The 13,723-nt window shown below is 39.1% G+C and overlaps 2 protein-coding genes across 2 annotated transcripts; both read left to right on the forward strand.

The window, feature by feature from the left end:
- Window positions 1-5,099: 5,099 nt before the first annotated feature.
- On the forward strand, window positions 5,100-6,101 carry LOC136674463 (trace amine-associated receptor 13c-like). The gene has a single exon (XM_066650470.1). It carries the CDS (start codon window positions 5,100-5,102, stop codon window positions 6,099-6,101), a length of 1,002 nt encoding a protein of 333 aa, XP_066506567.1.
- Window positions 6,102-11,178: 5,077 nt separating this feature from the next.
- Window positions 11,179-12,198, forward strand: LOC136674464 (trace amine-associated receptor 6-like). The gene has a single exon (XM_066650471.1). It carries the CDS (start codon window positions 11,179-11,181, stop codon window positions 12,196-12,198), a length of 1,020 nt encoding a protein of 339 aa, XP_066506568.1.
- Window positions 12,199-13,723: the final 1,525 nt, after the last annotated feature.

Below are 13,723 nucleotides of genomic sequence, written 5' to 3' on the forward strand. Positions count from 1 at the left end.
CAGGAGTGAGCCTATGTAGAGCTTTATATGTTAATAACAAAATTTTGTAGTCAATGCGGAATTTTACATGCAGCCAATGAAGAGATGATAGAACTGGGCTAATATGTTCAAATTTTCTAGTTTTAGTGAGGACCCTGGCTGCAGCATTTTGAACTAGTTGAAGTTTTCTTCAGTTGCTGCTGGTGCATCCTGACAGTAGTGCGTTACAGTAGTCAAGCCTTGAAGTAATAAAGGCATGTACTAATGTTTCTGCATCCTGAAGGGATAAGACATTTCTAATCTTAGCAATATTGTGAAGATGTAAAAAAGCTGTCCTAGTGATACTGCCTATTTGTTGATCAAATGATAAATCCGGGTCAATTATGACACCAAGATTTTTTGCTGCTGAACCAGGTTTAACTGGAAAGTCAGCGAGATTTAAAATTAAATCTGATAATTTATTTCTTGCCACTTTTGGACCCAAAAGCAGGACCTCTGGTTTGTTGCTGTTTAGAAGGAGGAAGTTACGCAACATCCAGCCTTTCACATCTTTTACACAGTCCTCTATTTTCTTTAATCTGTGTTTGTCATCGGGCTTGGCTGAAATATACAATTGCGTGTCGTCTGCATAACAGTGAAACTTAATGTCATGGTTTCTTATAACTGTGCCTAGCCGTAACATGTATAATGTAAACAACAATGGTCCTAAAATAGAGCCTTGTGGAATTCCAAATCTTACTTTAGAATAATTTGAATTTAGATTGTTTACTTTTACGAATTGGTAACGTTCTGTTAAGTAAGATTTGAACCATAATAGGGCTGTCCCTGTGATTCCAACCATGTTTTCTAACCTTTCTAGGAGAATATTGTGGTCTATTGTATCAAAGGCTGCGCTTAGGTCAAGAAGCACCAACAGGGATACGTGGCCTTGATCAGAGGCAAGAAGAAGATCATTTGTTATCTTGACTAGAGCTGTCTCTGTACTATGATGTTGCCTGAATCCAGATTGGAATTTTTCATATATATGATTCTTATGTAGATATGAACTAAGTTGTTGGCCCACGGCTTTTTCTAAGATCTTGGACAGAAATGGCAAATTTGAAATAGGCCTGTAATTAGACAGTGTACTAGCATCAATATTTGGTTTCTTGATCATAGGTTTAACAACTGCTAGTTTAAAAGCTTTGGGTACATGGCCCAGGGTAAGGGATGAGTTTACTATAGTTAAAAAAGGATCGATAATAGCTGGTAGTACTTCTTTGAGCAATTTTGTGGGAATTGCATCAAGTGTGCAAGTTGTACAGTTTGCGGAAGTGATAATCTTCTCTAGTTCTAATTGTGGGAGTGGGTAAAAGGTTTCAAGTCTTTCTTTTACAGTTACATTATATTTTATATAATTTACATCGGGTGGCAGCCAGGATGGATTTAATCCTGTGGCTTGAGTTTGTTGTCTAATATTCTCAATTTTATTATTAAAAAAGTCCATAAAATATTTACTGGTGAGAGTTGCTGGAATTAGTTGTTCAGAACCTGCTTGATTTTTTGTAATTCTAGACAACACACTAAACAGTGCTCTCGGATTATTTTTATTATTGGAGATCAGCGAGGCCAGATATGCTGAGCGAGCTTTAGTGAGGGCATTTCTATACTCTATAAGGCTGTCCTTCCAGGCAAAATGGAACACTTCAAGCTTGGTTGATCGCCATTTCCGCTCTAGTTTTCGTAATGTTTGTTTTAAAGTACGGGTCTTATCATTATACCATGGTGCGAGCTTTTTCTGTCTTATACTTTTATGTTTAAGTGGTGCTACCTTTTCTAAAGTAGATCGACAGGTATTTTCTAGGTAATCAGTTAGTACATCTAGGTCCATTGGGTCTGATGGAGTTGGAACTGGGGTTGATAGTTCTGGGAGGTTTTCTATAAATTGTAGGGTGGTAGATGGTTTTATTATACGCCTTGTAGAATAACGAGGGTTCTTACATATATTGTGGCTAAGACGTAGCTCATATGAAATTAAGTAATGGTCGGAGATTGCTGAGGATTGCGGTAAGATATTAATTTTGTCAATGTTAAGACCTAGTGTCAGAACTAAGTCTAAAGTGTGACTGCAGTAGTGTGTAGGCCCTGTTACATTTTGAGTAATACCAATAGAGTCTAAGATTGAGGTAAATGCCTTTTTAGTGGGTCACTTTCCTTCTCAAAATGGATATTGAAATCTCCTACAATTATAACTTTATGATTGCACACCACTAGGTTTGTAGCAAAATCGCTGAATTCTTTCAGAAATTCTAAGTAAGGCCCTGGTGGTCTGTAAATGTTGCATAATAAAAATGTGTCCTTTTTTGTGACCGGATTTGTAATAATAGTGGAGAGAACCTCAAAAGAAGAGAAGGTGTCACATTGTTTAAGACTAATTTCTAGGGTATTTTGGTAAATTACACATACTCCACCTCCTTTGTCTGATATTCTTGGGCTATGTACATAATTATAGCCTAGGGGGGTGGCTTCATTTAGTGCTGAATATTCATTTGGTCTAACCCACATTTCCGTGAGACAGAAAACATTGAATTTATGATCACTTATAATATAATTTACGATGAGTGCTTTTGAGTTTAGTGATCTTATGTTGAGTAACCCAAATTTTAGTTCTGAGGTGTTGCTGCTAGGTGTTGTGTATGATTTAATATTGATTAGGTTGCTGAAACAGGCTGATTTTGTTTTTCTACTTTTACATTTAGTTCGGGGGAAAGACACAGTCTCAATACAGTTGAACCTGGGTGATGCCTCAAGACAGTTCGCAGATGATCGGTTTAGCCTGTCTGTCTGTGGCCTGGCCCCGGCTCTGGATTGTCAGCAGCTGTCTACACTGCTCTGCTGACTAACTAAAAGACTATGTGCTATGCTGCAAGAAAGTAAGGCAGCACCCTCCCGCATGGGGTGGATACCATCCCAACCTATAAGACCAGGCTTGCCCTCGAAACGTAACCAATTGTCTATAAAGCCCACTTGATTTTAGGAACACCACTTGGACATCCAGCAGTTTAACGCCCAAAGTCTGCTGTAAGCTTCATCGCCACGCCGCATTGGTATGGGACCAGAGCAGATTACGGCATCGGACATCGTCTGGGCCAGTTTAATCACCTCTGTAATATTACCCTTAGTTACCTCAGACTGCCGCAGACGAATGTCATTGGCCCCTACATGAATGACTACCCTCGAATATCTCCTATTAGCTAACAGTCTAAGGTTGCCACTAATATCCGGTGCTCTGGCTCCCGATAAACAGCTAACTGTTACTGCCAGTGCCCCTAAAGGAGTAGCTCATTTCACGTGTCGAACAATAGAGTCTCCTATAACCAGAGCACTCTTAACAGGCTCCTCAGCGGGTGCTTCGCTGAGCGGGGCAAACCTGTTTGACACGCAAATCGGAGGAGCATGGTGTCCCGGTGGGCTAGCTTTGGCCTCAGCATTAGCATCAGCCTTAGCTTTCCAGCTATGACGCAGAGACGTCACCCATTCACCCCGCTGTGAGGGCTCTAACGCCGGAGTCGTGGGGGTGCTAACTCTCCCTAAGGCACCCGGAGTTGCTAACACTGAATCTTGCTGTTTATCCCTTGACAATAATAAGCTCCGGATGCGCACTTCTAGCTGGTCCACTTTATCCACCAGAGAGCTAACTAGCTGACACTTAATACAAACACAACCACTATCTTTGTCGCTAGAGGTGGAAAAGGGGGTTAAACTAAACATGCCACACTCTGAGCAGGCAAAACAGCCAGTAGTAGCCATGGAATTGCAGGTACTTACCGCCTTTAGTTGATTTTAGTAACTTACACCAAGAACGTTACTCCAGGGTCCGGTGGCAGTTTTAGTGCCTCTTTAATAAATATTCCTGCGGAGACAATCTAAAAGATAGATCTATGGATGTTTAGTAGGTTATAAAAACAGATATAAATACAGAAATAACAATAGAAACGAGTAAACAGGAAAACCCGAGCGATCAAAACAACTTCTTCTAAACGGGTACAGGAACAGCCAAACGGGTTGCCAGATCAGACGGGTTTCCCAAGTGCATTTATTCACAGTTTATCCATTTCAGGGTCACAGTGGGTCCAGAACCTAACTGGTACGCAGGGTGGGAACACACTCTCACACACAGTCACACATATGGACACCTTCAAGTCATCAATCCACCTACAAATGTGTGTTGTTGGACCATGGGGGAAAGCAGAGCACCAGTAGGAAGCCCATGCAAACACGGTAGAAACACACCAAGCTCTTCATGGGCAGTCACCCAGAGCGAGGTTTGAAAGCACAACCCCAGGATCCTGGAGCTGTGTGACAGCGACACTACATGTTGAACTGCCATGCCACCCAATGTAAAGCATTTGTAGGCACATATTTCAACATGAACATTTTATCAAGTATTAAGTGAGATGTTAGGAATGTGTTATGTTCATATATGAGCAATGAAACTGTTTTTTTAAAAGTTAACTTCAGGCATTAATAGCTGACCTTTTAAAGGCAACACCTACCTAATTAACCCAAAACAGCAAAAACAAGTCAATATTATGTGACATGGGAAAATTTGTTGTCTTTCTGTTCATTATATTAAACAAATGTGTTCAAAAATACCAGTCAAGGACATTCCTTATAAAAAAAAAACATCAGGTTATAGCCATAGTTTTGATATGCCAGGCAGAGCAGCTATTGATCTGTGGAAGAAACTGTTTCTTAGTTGAGAGTTACAAGGATACATGGCTTTGTGTACTTGTATCATCTACAAAGAAGACTATCAAACGTCTGGCCAGTTAAATCCACATGACCTCAAAATGCCTTATTATTCAAATTTAGTTATTTATAATTCAAGTCTTGTTTCTCTAGTGCTTCTCACTGTACAAAATCTGTAACTATGACAATAGCTGTAGTACACCCTTTAGTAAGCACCTCTACCACTCTGAACTAGTCTCACCTGACCTGACACTATATGTCATGATGATGTTAGGGTTGCATTATCCAGCAGTGGGAGGATTCATGCTCATGTATAAAAAGAGAGAGAAACCAGCTTTCTGAAAAATTTCAGTTCTTTAATCCTTGTCTGATTTTTCAGCCCTGTTCAAATGGACAAACAAGACTACAGACAGAACATCACAGTTCAATACTGCTTTCCTGACAATAATGCATCTTGTAGAAAGGAGGTCAAAGAAGGCCCTGGATATATGTTTCTGTGTTTCATTCTCTCATGTTTATCTGTGTGCACTGTGTTTCTGAACCTGCTGGTGATCATCTCCATCTCTCACTTCAAGCAGCTTCACACTCCAACCAACCTGCTCATCCTCTCTCTGGCTGTTGCTGATTTTTTCGTGGGACTGTTTGTCATGCCTGTGAATATTATGCAACTGATGGACTCCTGTTGGTATCTTGGAACAATAGCATGTTACATTTCCCCAGTAATCAATTTTGTCTCAATGTTAGGATCTCTGTGTAGCTTGATACTTATAGCATTCGATAGGTACATCGCTATCACTGACCCTCTGCAGTATTCAACTCGAATCACAATTCGTAAAACCTTGCTGTCCATAATTCTTGGCTGGTTTTCATATATGTGTTACATTATCATGCTTTTATATTTTAATGACTATTTCTTTCAATCTCAGATCTCCACCCACTGTTATGGAGAGTGTGTTCTTGTCATAAAATATTCTTGGGCCATCATTGACCTTGTGGTTTCATTTCTAGCCCCTTGCTGTGTTATATTGTTTTTGTATTCAGTCATTTTTAAAGTGGCAATACATCAAGCCAAAGCTATCAGTGCTGTCAAACATGGGGCTAAAACCATAAAGTCTTCTGAAATCAAAGCAGCAAAAAAATTAGCCACTGTTATTTTTGTTTATCTTGCTTGCTGGATACCATATTGTTTAAGCTCTGTTTCAGTTGACAGATTGTCATCTTCTTCAATGGTGTGGACTGTGTTTGGCTGGCTAATAAATATCAACTCCTCTGTGAACCCACTGATATATGCCATTTTCTATTCATGGTTCAGAGCCACTGCAAAGTATATTGTAACATGTAGAACATTTGAAACCTCATCTTCAAGGTTTAGTTTGTTTCTTGAACACTAACCTCAGAATGAGTTCATCTGACAGAGCAGAGGCCACTTCATATTTTAGATCCCTCTAGTTTTATTACTTAATCACAAGCCATACCTGGTGATTTTTAAAAGATGCATTATATCTTTACAAACCTGCAAAGTTTTTAGCAAATGTGGTGTTTTACTAGGATATACTCATATCTCTTATGTGACCAATGTTAATCCTTTAAACCATGGCCCAAGCCCCTGGAGACTGTGTGGAGAAAGCTGCTAAGGCCTCTGTGCTGTCCATGCACTTCCACCTCCACAGCAAAGTAACAGGTCTTGGAAGTTGCCAGAGCTTTGCTCCTTGATGCAGATCTCGGAGCCAAGCCCTGAGCAGCACAGAATGAGGCCAGATGAATCTTCTCGCTCAGTACCATTCCTGACTTCCTTCAGGTGGGAGCTCAGTGAGAAACTTCTGGCAAAGGTGCTTAAATATATAAATGGCTGGGGATGAACGGAGGCGAGTGTGAGGAAAGAGATATTTTTACTGTTTGGTGTGTAAAATCATGGTGTGTGTTAATAAATGGTCTGAATGCCAAACTACTCCTGCCTCTGGTGCCCTTCTTCTGGTAATGGCAAACAATTACTGTATATACATAAGAGTCCCATGATCAGCACTTGGTTCTTTAAGCAATGTATTGTTATGTGTATCCAATCTTGTTTGCTTATTTGTTCAGTGTGGACATTATATAAACAGCTGATCTATATTATTAGAAAATAAAAAGGCACCAATAGATCTGTATCTGTACAGAATTGTAGTCATGGCAATAAAACTAACATTCATTTATCATCAATTCATAAGAATTAGCCCCTTTTCACAGATGCTGTTTTAGGTTCTTTTTATAGCTGTTTGTACTACTCCACTTTAAAACCCCTAAGTTCCTAGGTTCTACAAATAGTAGAATGATCATTCAAGGCTTAAACTAATGTAAGCACTGGAGTGAATAGATTTATTACTAATTTATTTATTCACAGTTTATCCATTTCAGGGTCACAGTGGGTCCAGAGCCTACCTGGTACGCAGGGTGGGAACACACTCTCACACACAGTCACACATATGGACACCTTCAAGTCACCAATCCACCTACAAATGTGTGTTGTTGGATCATGGGGGAAACCAGAGCACCTGTAGGAACCCCATGCAAACACGGGAAAAACACACCAAGCTCTTCATGGGCAGTCACCCAGAGCAAGGTTTGAAAGCACAACCCCAGGACCCTGGAGCTGTGTGACAGCGACACTGTCACACTGTTGAACTGCCATGCCACCCAATGTAAAGCATTTTTAAGCACATATTTGAACATGAACATTTTATCAAGTATTAAGTGAGATGTTAGGAATGTGTTATGTTTACAGTATCTCAGCTGACACAATACTGTAGTAATGTGTGTAAAATGACATGATGATAATGAAAGGCTTGCAGTAGTGGGAGGATTCATGTTCATGTATAAAAAGACAGAGAAAGTAGCCTTCGAAATCACTTCAGATTATTCAGCTCTGTCTCTATTTCAGATGGACGACCAAGACTACAGGCACAACATCACAGTTCAATATTGCTGTCCTGAAAATAATGCATCTTGTATAAAGGAAGTCAAAGGTGGCCCTGGATATATGTTTCTGTGCTTAATTCTCTTATGCATATATATATATATATGTGTGCACTGTGTTTCTGAACCTGCTGGTGATCATCTCCATCTCTCACTTCGAGCAGCTCCACACTCCAACCAACTTGATCCTCCTCTCTCTGGGTGTAGCTGATTTTTTTGTGGGATTAGTTGTTATGCCTGTGAATATAATGCAGCTGATGGACACCTGTTGGTATAATGGAACAATAGTATGCTACATTTTTCCAATAATAAGCTTTCTCGGAATGGATGGCTCTCTCTATATCCTGATTCTCATGGCAGTTGATAGGTACATTGCTATGACTGACCCTCTGCTTTATTCCAGTCCAGTTACAGTTCATAAAAACATTGCTGTACATAATTCTTGGCTTGCCTTTTTATCTGTGTTATGTTTTCATGTATTTATACTTTAATGATTACTTCTTTCAAACTCAGCTCTCCACCCACAGTTATGGAGAATGTGTTCTTGTTGTAAAATATTACTGGGCCATCATTGACTTTGTATTTGCATTTATGGCCCCTTGCTGTTTAATAACATTTTTGTATGTAAACATTTTTAATGTTGCAAGACACCAGGCCAAAGCTATCAGAGTTGTGAATAATGGTGACTCATAAATGGAGCTAAAATATTAGGTTCTTCTGAAATCAAAGCAGCCAAGAAATTAGGCACTGTGATTTATGTTTCTCGCATGTTACATACCATATTATTTAACTTCTGTGTTAGTTGATAGTTTGACATCTTCTTCAGTTGAGTGGACTGTGTTTAGCTGACTAATAGATATTAATTCTTCTGTGAACCCGCTGATATATAATATTTTCTATTCATGGTTCAGAACATCTGCAAAGTATATTGTAACTTGTAGAATATTTGAATCTTCACCTTCTAAGTTTCATTCATTTACTGAAAATTAAACTCAGTCTGATTTCATCTGACAATGCAGCTGTCACATTATATATCACTTTGATTTCATTTTATTTAACTACCTGTCTGCACATTTGTCTATGTTTCATAAGAACAAAACATGTATCATCCTTATTTTCAACAAAATGTATTTATTTATTTTTAGGAAAATTAAATGTCCCTAAGCTAGGTTTACATGTCTCACATGATCAGTGTCAGTATGTCATATTGTGGCTAATGCCTTTAAACACATGATGGTGGGAGCCTACTAAATCTTCACTGCTGGCCAGACACTACATTCCTGGCAAGCAGAGAGCTGTGGCCGAAGGTGATAGATTTCAGGACCAAGCCCGGAGCAATGCAGATTGAGGCCACGTTGCTTTCCTGACTCTTTTCCAGACCTGAATGCCTACAGGTTTGAACTCAATGAGAAACAAGTGGCAAAGGTATAAAATGGCTGGGGGGAGGCTGGAAGAGAGCAACAGTAATGAGAGTCCAATTTGTTTTCCATTAGGCAAAACTACTATTGCATCTGATGCCCTCTGGCAATGGCAAGGAGATCACTGATGTATATGTTTCTGTCTTATGTTATCAGCATTTGACATATTATTTAAATTATTTATTATTCAATTTGTTTATGCATGTATTAATTCTTAACTAAATACACATTTGTCACTTGCATAGAATGGACACTAAATAAACTTAAATACCTATGTGATCACACAAAAAAAGAAAAAATAATAAATAAAAAACCAAGTATAAAGAGTGTTTATATACATGGACTTTCTTTAAGCACCAGAACTTTACAATTTATCATCAATAGTTAACCCAGAACACTTTGTACAGTTTAACGTATGAAAGCCATTAGTTGTGTACAGATTGTGTCCTTTCCAGAAGAGTATAATAATCACCTTTAATAATCCCCTTAGGGAAACTGCTTCTCTCCATTTAACCCATACGAGGTAGTGAACAAACACACAATAATGAGCAATGTTTCACTGTGAACACACAAATGCACCAAGCAGCTGTCTGCCAACCTATTTGGTACCCAGGGAGCAGTTTGGGTGTTAGGTGCCTTGCTCAAGAGCACTTCATCTGTGGATGAATAATTATCCTGCGAATCCTGGGAATTGAACTGGTGACCCTCCAGTCTTAAGCTCACTTCTCTAGCCTTAAGGACATGTCTACCCCAAACAGTAAAAAACTGTTACTGCTATTTCAGAAGAATTTCCTGTTTTTTGAGGACAGTTACAAAGCCGAGTGGAAACCATTTAATCTGGTCATCGCCAGCATACAGTAGACATTGAAATACAACTCTGGTCTTAAGATCAACTACATTTCATGCAGCATCAGGAAATTGACCAATCTCTGTGGGGACCCCACACGTCTATGGAATAATCAGTTTGAACTCCATCCACATGATAGAAAATAAAACACCATGTACTTCTGATCGATAATTAGTGTCTTCCACAAAGACATAATTGATATAATGCAAACTACCATAGGCACAAACTGACACCCTGAAATTGTTTGCCATTGCTGACCACATTTTCTCTCTGTCAAACACCCACACACACACAACTGCACTACAATACAAAACAGCAATATAGAAACTATATAGCACTCTCATTCTGTATTACTATATGGATATTGTGTATATGTTTCAATATCTTTATCTACAAAGTGATCAGAAATATTGTCTACTATACTGTGCATTTTAAATGATCTCATATTCAGTTTTAACTATTAAGACATTCATTTAGTTGTGTTATATAATGTGATTGTTATTCATCTAATCTACTTGTTTTGATTCTCATTCATTCATTAATTCGTTCATTATCTGTAACCACTTATCCAGTTCAGGTTCGCGGTGGGTGCAGAGCCTACATGGAATCATTGGGTGCAAGGCGGGAATACACCCTGGAGGGAGTGACAGTCCTTCACAGGGAAACACACACACTCACACATTCACTCACACACTCACACCTACAGACACTTTTGAGTCACCAATCCACCTACCAACATGTGTTTTTGGACTGTGTGAGGAAACCGGAGCACCCGGAGGAAACCCATGCGGACACGGGGAGAACACATCACTCTCCCCTGGAGCGGGAATCAAACCCACAAGCTCCAGGTCCCTGGAGGTGTGTGACTGCGGCACTACCCCCTGCGCCACAGTGCCGCCTTGTTTTCATTCTGTTTTGTACAAATATTTTGCCTGACACTGTTTATAAAGCTTGTATTCATTGGCGACATTTGCATTCAAAGGACACATGCAGTTTTCAGTTATGAGAGTATGATACAAAATGTTGGAACTCAGTTAGATCACTATCGCCCCCAAAAAAACAGTTTCACATTAGAGGTTGGCCTTTCCCCCATAAACATTTCTACCACTCTAATCTCAGCTGACTTAACACTGCATCATGGTGATGTTAGGGTTACACTATTCATTAGTGGGAGGATTCATGCTCATGTATAAAACAGAGAAGTAAACCTTCTGAATCATTTCAGATTCTTCAGTTCTGTCTCTATTTCAGATGGATGACCAACACTACAGGGAAAATATCACAGTTCAATACTGCTTTCCTGACAGTAATGCATCTTGTAGAAAAGAGATCAAAGATGGCATTGGATATTTTCTCCTATGCTTTGTTCTCTCATGTATATCTGTGTGCACTGTGTTTCTGAACCTGCTGGTGATCATCTCCATCTCTCACTTCAAGCAGCTCCACACTCCAACCAACCTGATCATCCTCTCTCTGGCTGTGGCTGATTTTCTTGTGGGACTGTTTGTCATGCCTGTGAATATAATGCAGCTGATGGACTCCTGTTGGTATTTTGGAACCATAGCATGCTACATTTCTCCAATAATCAGTTTTCTTGCAATGTATGGATCACTCTATAGCCTGATACTCATAGCAGTTGATAGGTTCATTGCTATCACTGACCCTCTGCAGTATTCAACTCGTATCACAGCTTGTAAAACCGTGCTATTTATTATTCTTGGTTGGTCTTTTTATCTGTGTTATGTCATCATGTATTTATATTTTAATGACTATTTCATTCAACCTGAGCTCTCCACTCACTGCTATGGAGAGTGTGTTCTTGTTGTAAAATATTCCTGGGCTATAATTGACCTTGTTGTTGCTTTTATAGTCCCATGCTGTTTAATATTATTTTTGTATTCAACCATATTTAAAGTAGCAAGACGTCAAGCCAAAGCTATCAGAGCTGTGAATAACGGTGCCTCAAGCAAAAATGGAGGTAAAATGTTAGGCTCGTCTGAAATTAAAGCAGCCAAGAAATTAGGCACTGTGATTTTTGTTTACCTCACTTGCTACATACCATTTTACTTAAGCTCTGTGTCCGTTAATAGCTTGACATCTACTTCGATGGTGTGGACTGTGTTTTGCTGGCTAATAGATATTAACTCCTCTGTGAATCCACTGATTTATGCAATTTTCTATACCTGGTTCAGAGCATCTGTAAAATGTATTGTAACATGTAGGATATTTGAATCATCATCTTCAAAGTTTAATCTGTTCTCTGACAATTAACTTCAGACAGATTTCATTTGACAAAGCAAATGTCACAATATTTTATTGCTCTAATTTTTTTATTATTTACCAACTGGTCTGTATAATTGTCTATGTTCAGTCTTGTGCAAAGCACATTGATCTGACAGGTGTGTAATAATTTTACAATTTTTTGTAGTAAATGTATTTTTGTTATGAATCTATACTTTTAAGTCTTATTTGATAATATTTAATATGCTATGGCCTGGATCCCCAGAGAAGTGTAAAACTTCAACACTGCCTCAGGCACCACATCCCCAGCAAGTTAGAGAATGGTGGGAGAATTTAGAGCTTTGACCCAAGAGGCAGTTCTCAGAGCCAAGCCCTGAGTAATATAGACTGAGGCCATATTACTCTCCTCTCTCTCTCTTCCAGCTTTGAGTACCTACAGGTGTGGGCTCAATGCCATCTAGCAAAGTTATAAAAGGATTAACAGAACAAGATGAATGAGAGCCTAATGATTTTGATGGTGATAATGAGTTTTAACCAAATGTCAGAGGCCCAAACTGCCCCTGCCTCGGATGCCCTTTTTCTGGGGATATCAAAAAGATTACTATATATAGTAAAATGTATCTTGTGACCAGTATTTCAAATGAATTATTAGGTAGATAATCACACATTTGCCTTAATCATCATCTTTGCCGCTTAATCCATTTCAGGGTGTGGCCACATTTGCCTTATATGTTCATAATGGACATAAAATGTTGATGATCTGCATAATAATAAGAAATAAGCCAGGTGCAAAGGGACCTGTGCCTATACTCAAGGACTATCCATAAGCAACAAATGTATACAATTAATCAATTGTATGAATATCACCAATTTGTAAAAGTAATGCTCCAAAGTCTAGTGTAGAGCCTACACAGAAACTACTAGCTACTGGTTTTTAGAAAAGATGGATGGGAATGTAACGAATTATACTGTTCTTTTTTCCTCTATGAGCAAGGGCACAGAAATCTTCTGACCTTATAAAGTATGATATAAAATACTAGAGGACAGTTGAATGAGCATGACCCTACAATTCACCTCGGTTCCAAATAGCAATAAATGTTTTGCCCAAATGCGGCACATCTGCACTTCTCCTATGACCCACATTTTCTGGACGGCATTGCCTCAGGGTTACACTGGGTGTTTCAACTCAGCCAGAAGTCCACCTTTTATAGGCCAGGTGTCAGGTGGCATGTGAACAAATCTGAGCCAAAAATATATTTTTGCCCCACAAACAGCCCACATGACCTTTACAAGGGCTTTTACTGAGCCATGTCAAAAATGAGACAGATTTGGCCCTTATGTGTCTGCTATATTGGGAGATTCTATAATGTCAGAAAAGCACAGATGCAGGACGTAAGCAAATATAGAAAAAACAGATCATCTTATAATGATGTACATAATTGATGTCATGTACTCACCACATCACATACCACTCAGAACTATTCTCAACTGACCCAGCACTCTATGTCATGATGATGTTAGGGTTACCCAATCCACTAGTGGGAGGATTCATGCT

This window comes from Hoplias malabaricus, chromosome 18, assembly GCF_029633855.1.
Source record: "Hoplias malabaricus isolate fHopMal1 chromosome 18, fHopMal1.hap1, whole genome shotgun sequence".
Classification (NCBI taxonomy): domain Eukaryota; kingdom Metazoa; phylum Chordata; class Actinopteri; order Characiformes; family Erythrinidae; genus Hoplias; species Hoplias malabaricus.